Source organism: Xyrauchen texanus, chromosome 16 (genome assembly GCF_025860055.1).
Source record: "Xyrauchen texanus isolate HMW12.3.18 chromosome 16, RBS_HiC_50CHRs, whole genome shotgun sequence".
NCBI classification, from domain to species: Eukaryota; Metazoa; Chordata; class Actinopteri; order Cypriniformes; family Catostomidae; genus Xyrauchen; species Xyrauchen texanus.
Window position 1 is genome coordinate 9,624,502 of NC_068291.1, and position 20,537 is coordinate 9,645,038.

At 37.9% G+C, this 20,537-nt stretch overlaps 1 protein-coding gene across 1 annotated transcript in view; it reads right to left on the reverse strand.

Moving 5' to 3' along the window:
- Positions 1-20,537, reverse strand: part of LOC127657223 (ALK tyrosine kinase receptor) — a 751,733-nt gene that overhangs the window by 47,027 nt on the left and 684,169 nt on the right. The window contains exon 11 of the mRNA XM_052145921.1: positions 10,614-10,751. Within this exon, the coding sequence (XP_052001881.1) occupies positions 10,614-10,751 (138 nt within the window). The remainder of the gene's footprint in view (positions 1-10,613; positions 10,752-20,537) is intronic.

Sequence of the window (20,537 nt, forward strand, 5' to 3'; positions counted from 1 at the left end):
GGGAAAAGTGCAATCTATATCAGCCCATTTTGATGATGTGCGATATAGCCCAGAGCGTTCAAATCAGAGGCTAAAATCCGGCTAGGAAAAATGCATGTTATTTCCAAATTATGACAATATTTGATGTAAAAACGATACTATCATTATAAGGGCACCCCAGGCAACATTATAAAATAATAAAACAATCCAGTTCATGACCCCTTTAAAGCTCTCTCCAGTATGCTAGCAGTGTGTGTGTGTGAGAGAGAGAAAGATATATGGTAACGTTAAACATCCTAGCCTACATAAATTACTTACCCTGCCATGCAATTGCAATGAGCTGCAATGACTTCTCCATCCTCCTTCGCAATAATCCAGGTCTTCAGAGATGTTTTGCCTGATCTCTGAGAGTGGTTTACCTTGAAACATAAACGATTGTCAGTCTAACGTCGTCGTTAAGATGTGTTGCATGTTTATTGACATTATAGCCGTTACTGCTAGCATCTTAACACATAAAACAATATAAGAACAAACACTCACCCTAGCGAAGACCAAACGCTGATCATCGTGGAGCCGTTTGGTACCGAGGTTGTGGACCCACCCGCTGACAAAAAAGTTGTTCGCCTCCAGACTTTTATATGCCTTCATTTGCTGTCTGGTGTAGTACGATGTCTGTCTGAAGGACCAGATAGTTGGTGATGTCAACAGCCTCCACTGTCGGCAAATCATCAAGTTCGACCGAAAACTCACTCATCTTCATGAGGAACGGGTCACGTCCAACATATGCGTTTACTAACTCCTTGTATCTATTTCTTGAAACTGGTTCTAAATTCGTACAATACGGACTCTCCGCAACGGTTTCCTCCATAGACGTATTCTCCATGTTTACTTCCTGCCCTCCATCTGAAATCGCTCCGCCTTCGCGCGTCATCATATTCACGTGACTGAAACCCAAGAATTGCCTGAAATATTGTTGTCATGGCAACGCATTAAATGTCATGATTCCGTTTTGTGCATATTCACATGTTTTGAGGTATTTGGCATAATTCAATTTTAAAATGTAATGTTAATAAAAATATTTATTAAATTTTATATAAATAAAATATAGTAAAAGTTCCAAGTTCCTTTGTTCAGAATGGGTGGGGACTGAGTTCATGAGTTGTTTGAGGTCGTTTGCAGTCGAATCCCATAAAAAAAATGCAAACAATGTGTCTCCACTCTAAATACATCAACTGAGGTGCAGATGCAATCTTTGTTAAGAACATTTAACCCTTTCCAGCCAGAATGTTCAAATTTGGGAACAATTATTCCCATGGTTCCTGTCTCAGTGTCTTCGCCGTCCAATCACCGATTTTATTTCTGAAATCTGCCCAGATGCTCATGACAATATAAGCTAAAGGCACATGTGATTGGTTAAGGGGTTACTGGGTGTGAATAATAAATGTATCGTCATCAATGTCATCCTTCATTTGTTTGGGAGGAGACAGATGGGATATCATGGGAGATTTACTCCAGTGTTGGACTATCTTTCAAGGTAAGTTATTTAATATGTGTTGTCAATATTGTCTATTGAAAATCAAAAGTTTTAGTTCCAAAGCATTTATTTGTACGAGTAATGCTAGTTATTTCTGGAAAAAATTAAATGACTGTCTGCGTTCATCGGACATGCAGCTAGCCTCTATTTTTAAGCACATTTCTGTGAAACTTGCTAAATAAACATCAGCTAGCAATAAAATGTACATTTTTAACTAAATATCAATAACTTTTTTTGCCAATGTTGTTGCTTGTAAAAAATCCACCTGAAGTAATGTGAGGCAGAGAGCAGACGCTGTTCAGACCTTTTAATTTTCTTTTGACACTGTTCAGACATTTTTAAATATTCTAACATAATTAGCCTTGGTGATGCTAAATTGTGAAGCTTTTGAGTTTTCTTTGAATGGCATGTCCGTGGCGGCCTGGCATAGTTCAATATTTTGATCTCTTTAATTCAGAACTCAATATATTACCTAATTGGTGGTGTTTTTTTTAGAACTGAACACCCATTTATAGTGTTCATGTCCGTGGCGGCCTGGCATAGTTCAATATTTTGATCTCTTTAATTCAGAACTCAATATATTACCTAATTGGTGGTGTTTTTTTTAGAACTGAACACCCATTTATAGTGTTATTGAACATAGATTGAACATACAGTGTCCAATCTGCTCCAAACTTCACATATTTTATAAGAGTCCAAGCCTGAACACTTCCATATGCCAATATTCAGTTGTAGTTATAGCGCCGCCACCTACTGGCAACAGGAAAGCATATGTTTCAATGTGATACACTCTTAAAAAATGCAAAAAATAAATGACATTCCCCTGGCACAGCAGCCCAAATGTGCACCAGGGTGCGAGGGCATGTTCATCGCTGCTTGAAGCTTTAATTATATTTGTTTTTTACCAAAAAATACACAATTTATTTTCTTACTTTTCTTGTATCACAACAACACTGCTTACAATGTAGCCTTTATAACCATTTTGCATGGTTTACTGTAGTGACATTGTGAAAAAGTTGATCTCACGCCATATAAGTGTGAGCACCCCTTGTTTTTGTGGTGTCAGGTGTTCTTACTGCGCTGTGCTTAAATAAAAAAAAGAAATTTAAGCATGCTCCACATTCAAATGGGTAAAGAGGCGAAATAGCACTTACATTTCGGTCTGTTCCTCACACAACACCATCGCAAAGGTTCAAAAGATTCTAAATATAGTGCACTAGTGATATGGATGACTTTAAGGGTGCTTTTATGTCCTCATGGAACATGACAGTCACAACCACGGTTGCCTCATCTCTCATTCTTGTGTTTTATGGATTAAACTAAATCCATACTTGTTTTGAATGAGAATGGTGAGTAAATAAAGGCATAACTTTAAAGTTTTGGATGAGCTATTATATATTAACTTTTCTCCTACAGAAATATATCTTATTATTTATTATATTTTTGCATGCTTTACAAGTAAATGGGCATTATTAAATTGTTTACATATTTATGTAAGACAGAAAGTCAGAAAGTATACAGAAAATAACTGAACAATGTAGTCCTATAGTGAAGTTCATTCAGATAATTGAAAACTGAAAGAACACATTTCATTGTATTTTTTTCCCACAAAAAATATTGTGACAAAAGTAAAAAAAAAAAAAATATATATATATATATATATATATATATATATATATATATATATATATATATTATTATCATTTTTAAATAATAATAATAATAATAAACAACTTGAAACAAGATTTAATTATTTATGTATTTATGATCAGAGTATGGGTTAGGGAGCACACATGTATTCTTGTTTTAAAGGGGTCATGATCAACACAAAATTGAGAAACTGATGAACATGGAGTCCGTACTATTTTAGATGGTAAAAATGGAAAGATATATGATGTATGAAGTTTGGCTGCCTGAGCTTTCAAACAGCCACAGTCAATTTATGGTTTAGTCTTAAAACAAGGATATGAAAGGACCAGACACTTATTGAACATAAAAGAAACAATAAGATATGCTTGGTGCATATCCAAAACACTGAAAGGACTCTAAAAGGTAAAAGGGTTCATATCATAATTTGTTTATTACCCCATTGGCTGTGGGTTTCCTGTTGTGTCCAATTTGGGGTGCTTCCCCGTCTTTCCTCTTTGTAAAGCTCACATTGCATTGTGACAGACTTATTGTGTACATATTAGGAATGTGCAAAGATAGTCGACATTCAGTTAACCATGCGACGTTCATGTATTCGAATACCAAAATCACTATTTGGTGCAATAAAGGTTTTCAACCCGATCCAAGCCCAACATTACCCAATAAACCATTATCTTTTTCTTTTCTCAGACTGTAATGATGTGTTTCCGCCATATTTAGAAGCGTAAATCTAGCGAACGTTTTTATATTTTACATTTATTTAAAATTATCTGTGTACATTTAAAACATTATAATTTTTATTATACAAAATTTTTATACAAACAAGCTACCACAACTGCAGTGAGGTTTCATATTCAGCTGCTGAAGTGAGTGACACAAAATGTGGCCTCTTTATCTCTGAGTAAGGATAACTGCCGTAATCCACCTCTCTCTATTTTTTATTTTCATTTGGAAAGCTGTGAAAGCATAAGAGTGGATTTTTTTATTTTGCTGTTGGAGCAAACGAATGAGCAAAATTATATTTTCTGTGTACTCCCATTCACAGCCATATAAGCTTACCCTGGAATCGTTTACTTCCGCATTCCAAACCCAGATATTTGAAAAGGGACTATACTTGCTGCCTCATGGAAATGTGAACCTGCCTGGGCACAGCACATAAAACATTAACACGTACATATTTTGCATTAGATAAGAATACAGTGTTGCAGGAAGTGACCATTAGATTATTTTTGTTTGAATTTAATGTGAGTGATTTTAACATTTGAAGATATCCAGTATATATTCTTCTATTTAGGCTCACATCTTACTGTGCATTTTATTTGCTTTGTTGAGTAGTGTTCAACACATATCCATAGCATTATACATTCTTTATTCCAGAATTCCCACTCATTACAAATAACCAAATAAGCATTTGTGAACCATCATGGTCAACCAAATATTACAAACAGTTACCATGCACATTCATAGTACATGTATGTATGATCTCGTAAACACTCACAAGATCTGCATTTGTTTCTACTGAGGTTAAGGTATGGGTAGGGTTAGGTTTAAAAAGAACAACATGTATATGTACACAATAATGCTTTATTTTTTTTTAAATATAAGTACATAGTAGTGAAAGACCTCTAATATAAATTTGGACCAGCTCCTCTCTCTCAAAAGATTGAGGAAAATGTTAGTCCTCATGATAACCCATTTAAAAGGTATGTTTCACTACATTAAATTTTTTCTGAAATTTAATACTCTGCTGCTACATCCAAAACCTGATAAAAAACAAAAAACAAACATCCAAATAAAGGTTTGTTTGCTTCCTAGAAAAAAAAGTACCTACAGAGATCAGTAACTCGATCACAAGTCGAAGAACTGTTTGAATTGTAAGAGGCAAGCAAAATATCACCAATTATGGTCTTATACAACTTCCTTTTATTAGAGTTCTGGAAGGTTTGATTGGTGTAAAGAGCTGAGTCATCGGAAGCTGAGCAGTGGAACTCAGTCCATCATGAGGTTAGCAGCCTGTCTATTTTTTCTCATCAGAGAAAGCAATCACAGAGACAAAGTCGGAGGATGTAATCAAGGAGACAAAGGCAGAGGGAGCTGATCTGACAGAAGAACATGCTCCCTCTCTCTCTTCATAGTGCTGCAGTTTTGAGTCAGCGGACGGCAAACTTCTCCATTCAGCTAGGATTGACTTGGCAAAATTAGGTGCCAGGGTGGCAAAGGGAGAATCAATAGAGAAAGGGTAAAATTAGAGATAGCAAGATGGCAATTAGAGGATTGCTGGAAAATTGCAATGTTGCAATTTTTTTAACTTCAAAACATTTTTCAAAACTATTTCAATTATCCATAACGGAATCATGGGGAGATTGATGTGCTATTTGATATCCCTTTGAGATGAAATAAAACAACTGCCAGGAACAGAAATCCAGAAAGCTTTAACTGAGTGTGTGTGCGTAGAGTTTATCCACAGTGTTTCATTATTAATTGTGTTGAGCTTTACTTTATTTCACTTAAGTTCTGTTTCAAACAGCTCAAAAATGACAGGTGGTTTCGGTTGAAGCTAGGGGTGGGCAAAATTATCAAAATAGTGAGTGAATGATTTATACAGTGGATACGAACAAACAGTATAAAACAATATACACTCACTGAGCACTTTATTGGGAACACTTGTACACCTACTTAATTCATGCGATTACCTATTCACCCAATTATGTGGCAGTAGTGAAATGCATAAAATCATGCAGATACAGGTCAGGAGCTTCAGTTAATATTTACATCAACCATCAGACTGGAACATTTTTTAATTTCAAACGTGGCATGATTGTTGGTGCTAGACGGGCTGGTTTGAGTATTTCAGTAACTGCAGATCTCCTGGTATTTTCACACACAGCAGTCTCTAGAGTTTACTAGAGAACAGTGCCAAAAACAAAAAAAATATTGGATGTAAGTGCCTTGGTGATGAGAGAGGTCAATGAAGTATCGCCAGACTGGAAGGCTACGGTAACTCAGATAACCACTCTGTACAATTGTAGTGAGTAAAATAGCATCTCAGAATGCACAACATGTTGAACCTTGAGGCAGATGGGTTACAACAGGAACTTTATTAGGACCATAGTTTTCCTAATAAAATGCTTAGTGAGTGTAGCTATTTTTGTTTCAATAAAATGCATATTTTTGGATAATGCAGTGAATTTAATGCTTGTGATTAAAAAGCATTGGAATGCAACGTTTGCACACGATAGGATGCACACGATAGGATTATCGCTCGAACCATCAGATCCTACCGGAATGCTGATGACAGGGGAGTGAAGCTTACCCCTTACAGCAGTATGGGTCCTAAACTGGTAGAGTTGGGGTGGCGGGGGTTAAAAGCAACGCTGTATAATGAGCAATGAGGGACAGTTGTTCTGAGCTTATAAGGCAGAGGCTGTATAGTGATTGGATGAGATTCCTGATTTGAATAACATGACACAACAATATCATACAAACAAAATGATATCTCATTGGATTTTAGACCAATGAGATATCACTGTGGGCAGGGCAACACAGCACAACACAACAGCAATAGAAAACCAAGCTACCAACAAAATGTTGCTGATCACAGTTAAAGTGGTTGGGAGAAAAACTGAATTTACATGGCAAGATATTGCACCGTGTCGGGGTAGGACGCAGTGTAAAGGTGATTAATCTTATTTAATTATTTTCTCTTCCTATTAGGAACTTGATATGGCCAAGAAATAAGACTATTCATAAAATATTAATTTTAAGTGTGGCATCAGTCTAAAAACAGAATCAAATTATGCAACCCTGCAGTTAAAAAACATAAGACTCAAAACAATAAAACTACTATTATAAAATGGATAGTTCTGACTTTTGAATTGTGCTTAACAAAGCCCCTTTATAAATCTTCCCCATCATGACTTGTTTGGGACATGTCTGTATTTTCATATTACTTCTTGTTTCTTCATCATTCTCACATGCAAATAACAAAATTGAGCTGTTCCTACTGATAACCCACACAAATATGGCATATGCACTACATTATAAAAGGGATAGCGAAAACTCTAACAGTGTACAGATTTCTTCAAATGAACCATCATAACATCCAGCCCTAGTTCTCCTAAAGACTTCACAAACACCATTGATGTCTTTTGAGATGTGGCTGAATATGTGTTTAAGACTTCAAAGTTTATGTGTGTCTTGTTAACCTCAAGACTTAATTAATCTTCAAGAAGAGAATAAAACCTCATGAGTTCTGAAAAAATGTGTAGTTTTATCTACTTTGAATCTTGATCAAAGGAAGCAGTCTTGAAGCTCATCATGAAGTCCGTTTTACTATATCAGCCCTTAAAAACTGCTTTACCTTTGGTTTTACAGACAGTCTAATGAGGTAAATCATTCTTAAACTAAACAAAGACTCACCATTCTCTGACTGTCTGTCTGACGCATATTGCACACAAAATTGACAAGAGCTAGATTAAATTACCAGTTCCAATCTGATCAGCTGGCAGTTTAGTTTCATCTTTGAAAGATACTGAGAGTTTAGTTTTAGACACTTAGTAGCATGTTAACTAGATATTCTGCTTTTATTGATGAAATAATCTGTATTTATTACTTTTGGACTGACAGAAATTCTGATTACAATGTCTACACTCATTTCAGCATTTTTGTTTTAGTTTTTTGTACATCAGATCATGCACAAACATGGCTGTACAATTATTTGATGTTTTCCATGCCGGTCTGTTGTTGTGGTATCAATGCCTCTAAACAGCATGAGATTAACAAACTGGGATTGGTTGCTTTTCATGTCAGCCAGACAGACCTTTCCTGTCTTAGTGGGTTCTTGTTGTAAACTAGACTAAACTTTATGCCAATAGTCAAAAATCGGAGTATGTGAGACAGTTCACAGCGCTACAAAGCACACACTGATGTTTATCTTGGGGAGCCAAACAATCCATTTTAATAGCAGCATTGAGGATTAAACCTTCCTTCTTTATATTTACTTGTTTAGCAGACAGTTTTATCCAAAGCATCTTATAGTGCATTTAAGTAATACAAATTATGGGTATAGGGTGTTCCTTGGGAATCAAACCAATGACCTTGGGATTTCTAGTGCAATGTTTTAGCAGTTGAGCTTCAGTCATGCCGACTTCCACAGTTGAACTACACAATAGAAAGCCCTGTTTGAGTAAGCCTCCGCTAATGAGTTCTGTTGATTAACAGATTAGCTACTCATTGAGATTTATTAGGGTTGAAATGGCATGTGAGTCCTTTCACAAACACACAAGTGTACCATATTGATAAATGGATCACTCCAATGAATGCCATTGGAAACAGGACACCTGTATATGCCATCAAGACCAAACACATCGGTCCTCCCAAAGTTTATGGCATTTGGTTGGCCATTCTCAAAGGTCAGTTACAAACTGATTTCAGAATTGATTTGAGCCCCTTCGATCTAGCTTACTACTGTCATTTGATCTGCGATTCTGTGAATGTGCCATTGAGAGTATTATTAAGAGCTGCATTACTGGCTGCTATGGAAACTGTGTAAGGACTTGTAGAGTGTGGTAAAAACTGCAGAGTCCATCACTGGCCATAAACAAATGGGTATCAATTACATTTATTCACACAGATTCTGAAAATAATCATTTTCCATTCTGAAAGACTCTAGTCACCCCAGTCATTGCCTGTTTTCCATTTTACCATCTGGAAAGGCAAACACCAACCAGCTATGGAACAGCTTCTACCCACAGGCTGTTCGACAGTTAAACAAAACCATTGGTCAATGCAACATCACTACTGATTTCTACTAATAACGGCTTTTGAATTGTAGTTTTTATTAGTAATACCGGTAATTCACTAATACTAGTTTATATTTTATTACAACCTATTTGTTTTATACTTTAATTAAAAGTAATTTAGCATTTTCAGTGTTGTGTACAAATGTTTGGCAATCCTATCAAATGGTGAGTCAAAATAGAGTTGCTAAACATCATGGCAGTAGGCTAAATACTTCCAGTCCCATGTAGTAGGTCATTAATACTGAAAATTTTGCATTCTATGTGCAGTGTACTATATACTGCAGAAATACCAAGTGTTATTCTAGTTTGCTAATATAAATATCACCTATATTTTACTGTACTGTCCTGATGAGTAATTTTTATAATTTGAAAGCATAAAGGTGTGATAAAAAACCCCCCGATGTACTGGAAATTTTGCAAGCGGAGACATTATGTTTTTAAATGGTGTAACTGGCCTATAAACACCATTTCATTTGAAGAAAAAATCATGCAGATATAATCCAGTAGATGGCACACTTTCTTTTCTCTGCAGTACTCCTATTCTCTGAGTGACAAAGAAAAAAAAGCAACATTACTGTTCATAAACATTCATCTTCTATATCCATTAGAAGTCCAACATATTTGGTGTACTCAAGCATTTAAACTATTTCAGTGTGTTAAGAAGGAATTGCGTGGTCTGGACTTTGAATTAGGTCCTCTGGTGTTTGCAGTAGCTTTATAAAAACATAAATTCCAGTGTTTCTTAATACACGCTTGCTTAAGTTGTTGGAAAGTTGTTTTATTTTTTTTATCTGGCTTAGATGTGTATATTTAGCAATATTTTAGTTTTTAATTAGTGTGTGTAAAGTGCTACATAATATTACAATTTGCATTATTCAAAGAGCCATAAGTTGCACGAGAAATCTGACATCACTCAGCAGTTGCATTTTATTGCAGTATATATCTTATTTGCATACCACCCGCAATCCAAGGTAACCAGGCACTATCTGTGCTTGAATGATGCTGTGTCGTGCATATTTAAACTATCCATTGTCATTCTTTTCAGCAGAAACATGAAAATTAGGCTAATTAGAGATTGCACCTTATTCATAAAAGTCAGCACTATTTGCCTGGTGCATTTAACAAGCAGGTGGTAAATGGAAGTTTGCTTAAAATAGACATTTGTGTACTTTTTCTACCTATCATGGCAGCTGTAATTCAACATATGATGAGAAAAACCATTATAACCAGACATATATCCAGACATGAAGTATAGTTAAGAGCATGTCAGCATTTTAAAGAGTCGTTACAGGTGTCTGGATTGCAGTGGAAGAGCGATGCTATACAGTCCGAATAAAGTACAGCAGCCTGCAGTTGTCTTCTGAATCCCCCGCATTCGAGAACTCAACTGGTATTCAAGACAGGGAATTGGGCTGTGCAAATTGCATAAATTTCTTTTGCCATGTTTGCAACATTTGCACCTGATTTGTATAATTACTTTCCCTATCCGGGTGCTAAAAGAACACAGCCAGTGCATATAGATAAACAATGCTATCAGCTGGTGCAATTCATTCTAAGTGAATTTTTCACCACATCTTGGCACAAATTCAGTGAGAGCAATTAATGTAAAAGACTAACAGCTCAAATACATTAAAAAGTTGGTAAAAACTCACATTCTGTTGATGTGGGTTGAAGTGAAAATGCTCCAGGCCCTCCATAATGTGGTGTAGAGGTCTTGAGATTCTCATTGCTTCGTGTGAACAGCACTTGCATGGGGCTTGTGGGAGCCACTGGAGGATATTCTCCATTGGCTGAAGATGAGAGAAAAGACACAATACATGGATTCAGTCCAACACCATCACTGCAGCCAGAGAAAATGCCACAGGCATTGAGAAAGCATTGCATCCACATAACACTGTGAGCCTACAGCTACAGCTAGCTTACACATGCACCATTTTGGCTTACAAAACTTTCATTTTGATGATATTGTCCATGTCAAAATCTTTTTCCTAAAGCTGCTAATGCTATCAACATCTTCTCTTGAATACTGCACTGAAAATGGCTTGTCTATGTGTATTCTTGTGACAGATTCTTCACATGTATAGACATGTTAATGATATGATAATAAGGTTGCTAACTGATTATTTGGAAGCATAAATGAGATGAACACTTAACCTCAAAACCTCTATATGGAACTGTACACATGACGGTAATTGTTTCTTTTTCTGAGGTATAGCACCTGGTCATTGGCATGTAAACAATAAACAAAGAATAATATAGACAAGTAATCATGATAGTTTTTCATGAGCATTGCTGTGGACCCCAATTGAAGTAGGCAGTTTTCTTTCTTTCTTTTTTTTTTTTTTTTTTTTACAATTATTTTCAGCCAACTGGTCTCCAGGACATTTTAAGTGGATGTGTAAAGTCAGTTCCCCTCAAGTTTACAGCAGTGCCCAAGCAGAGGTACCATAGGTGTAGTTCACATTATCTATTCACATTTGTGTAACATGTCCATAGTCAAGTCAAGTGGTTTTTATTGTCGTTTGACTTGACTATGGACATGTTACACAAATGTGTCCTAATAATTAATTTGTCTATTTAAAAAACAAAACAAAAAAACACAAATTTCAGTGTCAGCAAGCAATGTAAAAGGTTGAAAAACGAAAAACAGCTCAAATACATTACAAAGTTGGTGGGTTGAAGTGAAAATGCTCCAGGCATGTGTGTGTATATATACACACATATATACAGTATATATGTCATTTAGAGCATTTATTTGCAGAAAATGACGACCGGTCAAAATAACAAAAAGATGCTGTGTTTTCAGACCTTGAAAAATGCAAAGAAAACACATTTATATTCATTTTTAAACAACACAATATTAATGTGTTAACTTAGGAAGAGTTCAGAAATTTGTGGAATAACCCTGACTTTCAATCACAGCTTTCATTCATCTTGGCACACTTTCCAACAGTCTTTCACATTGCTGTTGGGTGACTTTATGCGACTCCTGACACAAATATTCAAGCAACTTGGCTTTGTTTGATGGCTTGTGGCCATCCATCTTCCTCTTGATCACATTCCAAAGGTTTACAATGGGGTTCAGGTCTGGAGATTGGGCTGGCTATGACAGGGCCTTGATCCTGTGGTCCTCCATCCACACCTTTATTGACCTGGCTGTGTGCTATGGAGCATTGGCCTGCTGGAAAAACTAGTCCTCAGACTTGGGGAACATTGTCAGAGCAGAAGGAAGCAACTTTTCTTCCAGGTTAACCTTGCACATGGCTTGATTCATGCGTCATTCACAAAGACAAAGCCTTGTTGAAGCACAACAAGATCATCACGATCCTCCACCTGGTTACTAATGGTTAGACGAAGACCTGGTCAGGCCTTCAAGCCACATTGTCTCACACCCACTGTGAAATTTGGTGGAGGATCAGTGATAATCTGAGGGGTGCTTCAGCAAAAATAAATAAATAAATATATATATACACTGGCAGCCAAAAGTTTGGAATAATGTACAGATTTAGCTCTTATGAAAAGAAATTTGTACATTTGTTCACCAAAGTGGCATACAACTCATCAAAATGTTTAGTCAGGACATTAATAACATGAAAAATTACTATTACAATTTGAAAACAAATTTTCAGAACTTCTTAAACTACTTCAAAGATTTCTCATCAAAAAATCCCCCACATGCAGCAATGATAGCTTTGCAGATCCTTGGCATTCTAGCTGTCAGTTTGTCCATATACTCAGGTGACTTTTCACCCCACACTTCCTGTAGCACTTGCCATAGATGTGGTTGTCTTTTCGGGCACTTCTCATGCACTTTACAGTCTAGCTGATCCCACAAAATCTCAATGGGGTTAAGATCCATAACACTCTTTTCAAATTATCTGTAGTCCAATGTCTGTGTTTCTTTGCCCACTCAATCCTTTTCTTTTTGTTTTTCTGTTTCAAAAGTGGATTTTTCTTTGCAATTCTTCACATAAGGAAGTCCCCCTGAGTCCTTTCTTTACTGTTGTACATGAAACTGGTGTTGAGCGAGTAGAATTCAATGAAGCTGTCAGCTGAGGACATATGAGGTGTCAATTTCTCAAACTAGCGACTCTGATGTACTTATCCTCTTGTTTAGTTGTACATCTGGTCTTCCATATCTCTTTCTGTCCTTGTTAGAGCCAGTTTTCCTTTGTCTTTGAAGACTGTAGTGCACACCTTTGTATGAAATCTTCAGTTTTTTGGCAATTTCAAGCATTGTATAGCCTTCATTCCTCAAAACAATGACTGACTGACGAGGTTCTAGAGAAAGCTCTTTATTTTTTGCCATTTTTGACCTAATATTGACCTGGAGACATGCTAGTCTATTGCATACTGTGGCAACTCAAAAACAAACACAAAGACAATGTTAAGCTTCATTTAACTAACCAAATAGCTTTCAACTGTGTTTGAGTTTGATATAATGGCAATTTATTTTCTAGTACCAAATAAGCAATTTAGCATGATTACTCAAGGATGGAGTGATTGCTGCTGGATATCGGGCCTGTCTAGATTTTATCAAAAATGACTTTTTTCAAATAGTGATTATACTTTGTGACTATACTATATATAGTCACAAAGTATAGATAGTATACACTCACCTAAAGGATTATTAGGAACACCATACTAATACTGTGTTTGACCCCCTTTCGCCTTCAGAACTGCCTTAATTCTACGTGGCATTGATTCAACAAGGTGCTGAAAGCATTCTTTAGAAATGTTGGCCCATATTGATAGGATAGCATCTTGCAGTTGATGGAGATTTGTGGGATGCACATCCAGGGCACGAAGCTCCCGTTCCACCACATCCCAAAGATGCTCTATTGGGTTGAGATCTGGTGACTGTGGGGGACATTTTAGTGCAGTGAACTCATTGTCATGTTCAAGAAACCAATTTGAAATGATTCGAGCTTTGTGACATGGTGCATTATCCTGCTGGAAGTAGCCATCAGAGGATGGGTACATGGTGGCCATAAAGGGATGGACATGGTCAGAAACAATGCTCAGGTAGGCCGTGGCATTTAAACGATGCCCAATTGGCACTAAGCGGCCTAAAGTGTGCCAAGAAAACATCCCCCACACCATTACACCACCACCAGCCTGCACAGTGGTAACAAGGCATGATGGATCCATGTTCTCATTCTGTTTACGCCAAATTCTGACTCTACCATCTGAATGTCTCAACAGAAATTGAGACTCATCAGACCAGGCAACATTTTTCCAGTCTTCAACTGTCCAATTTTGGTGAGCGCTTGCAAATTGTAGCCTCTTTTTCCTATTTGTAGTGGAGATGAGTGGTACCCGGTGGGGTCTTCTGCTGTTGTAGCCCATCCGCCTCAAGGTTGTGCGTGTTGTGGCTTCACAAATGCTTTGCTGCATACCTCGGTTGTAACGAGTGGTTATTTCAGGCAAAGTTGCTCTTCTATCAGCTTGAATCAGTCGGCCCATTCTCCTCTGACCTCTAGCATCAACAAGGCATTTTTGCCCACAGGACTGCCGCATACTGGATGTTTTTCCCTTTTCACACCATTCTTTGTAAACCCTAGAAATGGTTGTGCATGAAAATCCCAGTAACTGAGCAGATTGTGAAATACTCAGACGGGCCGTCTGGCACCAACAACCATGCCACGCTCAAAATTGCTTAAATCACCTTTCTTTCCCATGCTGACATTCAGTTTGGAGTTCAGGAGATTGTCTTCACCAGGACCACACCCCTAAATGCATTGAAGCAACTGCCATGTGATTGGTTGATTAGATAATTGCATTAATGAGAAATTGAACAGGTGTTCCTAATAATCCTTTAGGTGAGTGTATATATGCCAGTGTATACACACACACACCACACACACACACATTATATTGTCAATACTCTTTAAAAATGTCTGTTTAATGTTGACAATGTTGATATATATTTGTGGGGCTGTTTTTATGTTAAAGGTCCTGGACATCTTGTTCAGATACATGGCATCAATTACTCTATCAATTATCAACAGATAAAGAATCTAACCTCACTACCTCTGCCAGAAAGCTTAAAATGGGCCCTAGCTGGATCTTCCAGCAGGACAATGATCCAAAATGCACATCAAAATCAACACAAAAATTGTTCACTGTCCAAAATCAAGGTTCTGCCATGGCCATCCTGGGCCCCTGACCTGAACACCATAGAAAACCAGTTGTGTTTGAAATTGTTTGATATCCATTAGAGGACAGATTTTTGTGAATATTTTGAATGAAAGATCAAAAGGATAAACAATAAAGACATATTTTTCACAGCCTTCTTTGCTCATATTTACCAAGGGTGCCAATATTTTTGGCCACAACTGGATATACATAATATTAAACCTAACAAACTTCTTTTTGTAAAAAAAAGTATGATTGTGCTATCTTTCTTTAAAATAAATGCCACTTCGTTTAATCTTTTGCTATATAATGCTAAGACGCTGGCCACCACACTACGCCCCCCTGTAAAAAATCATCGAATGTAAAATTTGCATTATGTGTTTTTCCACTCCTTAAAACAAAAAAGAAAATACTATAGCATCCTAAAATTATTATTCAATTTAAGATTTGAGGGAAAATGGACATTGCATCTACCTGTACTGCTGCAGTCAATTTGGGATGGATTTCAAAGACTCTAGTACCCTTAAGTTTTACACATAGCCTAAAATTTGTATCACCTAATCTATTTGATAAATTATTTTAATTACACATAGCTAACTAATATTGGCATTTTGTCCATGCGATAATACCAGAGGGAAACTGGCTCCCCAGAGTCTTTTTCCTCCTAAGTTCTTTCTTTCTTTCTTTCTTTCTTTCTTTCTTTCTTTCTTTCTTTCTTTCTCTCTTTCTTTCTTTCTTTCTTTTCTCTCCAATAACTAACTTTTGGAGTTTTTGTTCCTTTCCACAGTCACCTTTGGCTTGCTTACTGGGGGCCTATTACCGGCATGTATTGTACGGCATGATTTTCAGTGAAGGCTTCACTGGGGAATTCAAGACATTTATGACATTACAGACATTACTGTATGATTTTCTGTAAACTTGTGATATACAAATAAAAATGACGACTTGAAAATAACTGTAATAACCATTGCATTTAATTGTCTTCAATGGCATTGTTCAATTATTCATTCTGATTGATTGACCCACATTGGTAGCTTTTTGATTATTATTATTACAAAAAAACTTGTATAACTGCAGGGCTATTTTTGATAACATAAGAGTTGCATATAATTTTGCCATGCTCTTTTTGAATTGTTACAAAATGTTTGAACTAGTTACTGTGGCTTGGGCTGAATATACATCTTCATTGTAAGGATGAATGCCTGAAAAATGTCTTAAGATAATCACATGTACATATGGTAACCATGATATAGGTGGGATAACTGACTCCAATCCTACTGAAAATAATTCACATTTGAGATAAATGTCATGCCCACATTACCACCTTGAATGTGCATTCATTTAAAAATGTTTATAGTCTTGTGTCAATTATTCCTTACATAGCCAAATAAGCTGCAACTGGATATTATTAGAAATACTAGATGCTACTTATTGGACATAAAACAAAAACGAAACTTTGCAAACCCAGACAACCACCACCAAGGGTGTCAAGAGGCAAGATCATGTTTCTTAATTACTATGACAAGCCACATGATGAGCTCCTGCATTGTTCCAATTGTCAACTTCCTGTGTAGGCAAATCATCCATTTTCCCTACACGTAGCCTTTCAGACAATACTAGGACTCTGTGAAAAATGCTACCTCTCATCTCCATCCCTTAATCATCGCTTTAAAATCCTCATCTACTCCCACGAAACTCCCGCACCACTCTGACAATAGATGCCATCATTCATCACAATCTGGGCTCCTTGTTGCAGGCTCCTTCCCATGATGCACCCTGTTGCAAAGTTATTATCTGTCCTCCCGTTCCAGGTAACAAGAAGGAAGAAATTGATCTGTTAAAATCATACCTCTGAGAATGCGTGCCTAGTTTCTCATGCACAAAGCAGAGGAATGTTTTGTCTTACATAAAGAACCAAGTATGAAGTAAACAATGCTCTACTGAGGAAGTAGTTAGGGCTCAGCCATTTATAAAATGATAACAACATCCATCTTATAATTCCAAATTATGATGTTACCATTGTTCACCAGCAAGGTTTGTACAGTATGGAAAGTATAATAAACGGTGGATATTTACTTGAGTACATATAGAGAGGACCAGAAAATACGGGTTGGTAATACTTGAATTTGCCTTGTCTGCACATTGCAGCACAGTGCCGGGCAACATTACTTTTATAAGGAGTAATTAGCAATGTAAACCATTTTATGAAGTTATTTCATTATATAACATTGTTAATTTTTATAGAAAGTAATGCACTCTTCCAGAACATTAATGATATGCCTAGCTTGTTGTTGTTCTTTTTTTATTTTAAGTGGTATATTCTGAATGATTGTATGTCCTCCACACATAGTTTGCCCTTTATAGATGCAGAGCAACTAATTACATTGTTCATCAACGTGCTCATTATGATGGGATCTAGTTCTGTCATGTTGCACCGCTCACTTGCAGCATAGATACAATGTTACACATTGCATAAGCCAATATGGGGGAAGGAGAGGTTTAATTGTATTTAAAGAGGTAATGTCATGAGGAATCAAATTTTTCTGGGCTGGTGCTTTCCAACCCATCACGTTGGTTGGCCAGGACCATCCGACTCGGCTATGCGATTCAGTTCGCCAGACAAACACTCCTTTTCCGCAGCGTCCACTTCAAGTCGGTGAAGGGCCACCTGCCATCCTGCACGCAGAAATCGTAGTCCTTCTACAGTGATAGAGCCTGTCCTTCCAGCCGAGATGAAGCAAGGGTTCTACAGCCCTTACTTCATTGTGCCAAATAAAGGTCGGTGGGTTTTGGCCAATCCTGGACCTGCGAGTTCTGAACCGGGCCTTGCACAGACTCCCGTTCAAGATGCTGACAGAGAAGCATATTTTGGCATCCGGCATCAATATTGGTTCGCAGTGGTAGACCTGAAGGATGCATACTTTCACGTCTCAGTTTTACCTCGACACAGACCCTTCCTACTGTTTGCTTTTGATGGCCAGGCGTATCAGTAAAAGTTCCTCACCTATGGCCTGCCCTTGTCCCCTCGTGTCTTCACGAGGTCGCAGAGGCAGCTCTTGCCCCATTAAGGGAAGTGGGCATACGCATACTCAACTACCTTGATGAATGGCTGATCTTATTGCATTCTCAAGAGTTGCTGTGTTCACACAGGGAACTGGTGCTCTCGCACTTCAGCTGTCTAGGGCTTCGGGTGAACTGGGAAAAGTGCAAGCTCTCCCTGGTTCAGAGCATCTCATTTCGGCATGGAGTTAGACTCGGCGATAGCGTGCCTCACAAGCGAACATGCACAGTCGGTCCTGAACTGCATGAAGTCATTCAGGCGGAGGACAGCGGTTCCACTGAAACACTTTCAAAGGCTCCTGGAGCATATGGCATCCTTGGCGGTGGTCACGCCGCTCTGGTTGATGCATATGAGACTGCTTCAGCGCTGGCTTCAGACTCAAGTCCCAAGGTTGGCATGGGGCAGTGGCACTCTGTCTCTGTCAGTGAAACGTATCTGGAGTTCGGTCCGGAAGAATCTCACATGATCCTGAGACTGCGACCGAGATTTAGATGCTCTGACCATCTCTTTGTCTGCTTTGGTGAACCGAGGAAAGGAAACGCTGTCTCCAAATGGAGGCTTGCCCACTGGGTTGTGGATGCCATCACATTGGCATACCAGGCCCAGACCATGCCCTCCCCTTTGGGTGGCACCTCTCTAGAAGATATCTGCACAGCAGCGGGCTGGGCAACTTCCAATACTTTAGCGAGATTTTACAATCTCCAGGTTGAGCCGGTCTTGTCCTGTGTATTGTCATGTACGAACAGGTACGTTTGGTAATGCAGGTGAGCTGGCCAGGTGTACCGCTTGCATGTAGCACCTTTCCCCTCCATGAGGTGAAGACATGCACTCTTTCTCCCATGCTAGTTCACAAACCGTGAACTCTGGATGCCCTTCCTCCCTAGCCCTCTGGCTCACAAATTTGGCGGAGGAATTTGTAGTCAGACCCTGTATGTGTACTAACATGCCCTGTCCATGCATCGCTTTGCTTCAGAAGGCCTTTATTAACCCCCTGGAGCCATATGGATAACTTTTTTGATGGCTGGATGCGCTTTTTTGGGCTTCAAAATCTAAGGTACCATTCACTCCCATTAGAGAGCTTGGAAGAGCCTGGATATTTTTTTATATAACTCAGATTTTGTTTGGCTGAAAGAAGAAAGTCGTATATACCTAGGATGGCATGAGAGTGATTAAATTATGGTATCATTTTCATTTTTGGGTGAACTAACCCTTTACATCATGATTGCGTTAATCAAGGCCAGCAAGAAGGCCTCGACCGGGACATGTCCTAAAAATCACACCCACCAAGAACAATAAAATCAATCTGATTGGCTGATGAATCTAACAATCTGACTTCAGTTGCCCATTAATTTGCACTGTTGAGGGATTCTGCAGAAATGAATAAGGCCTGACTGTACGGAGCTCAGACTCACGTGCTGCTTCGGGCATGCAATTTGTGAAACAGTTCTCACACTTTGCTTGAAAGCATCAAAGAATAAATTCTGACTGGATAAACTTTTAATTTCTCTCAATTTGTTTGTAGATGAATTAAGAGTGGAAAGCGATTAAAAATACATAGGCATAAAAGGGATTGAGTATGAAAGGATGAAAAATATGTATTTATTTGGCATGTTAGACCAGCAGAGAAGGCTTTGCTGGCCCTGAGAAATCGCCACTGCTTAAACTGTAGGGGAATATAATCCTTTGCTCCAGGGGGACTGTCACTCAGCAGATACATTTAATTTTACATCTACTTGGACAAACATGAAGAGCTGAGTCATCTCTCTTCAAATACTTCAATATGGCTTCATATAGAATTGTTGCTAGAAAGTTTGGCCTGCAGTAAACAAAATCCAAAACTCTAAAAATACTTGTAGAGAAGATGTGTTTAGCTTTATATTACATTTTATAGAGTAACAGCATCACAAAACTAGATTTTTTAAATTCCACAAGAAAAATAGGGGATGTTGACATATTTTAGAAGCTTACATTGTGGCCATTTGGGTTAGTCTGTTCATATTACTTTTTTTACTTTTATTGATAAAGGTAATAGAGAGAGAGGGCATGAAATGACGAGAAGGAAGATGGGTTTAACGCAATCAGGAAATGACGTGGGCCATAGTCAGACCTGTGTCATCCACATAAGCCCCACAGCTCTGTGTGTCAATCATATGTGCTAGGGCTCAGCTCCGATATGTGTTAGTATTCTGATCTTGTTTATACCCTGAGGTCTGAATGAGTTCAGATGGATCTGAGAGTCAGAGCTATTTCCTGCCCCCTGTCAGTTTCTGTTTAAGGGATGTCAGACTAAGAATTTTATATGCGTGCTTTGTAGTCTAGATAGTGATATTTATTACAGTGCTGCAGGGACTACATGTGCAAACCTTTAAAAATCACA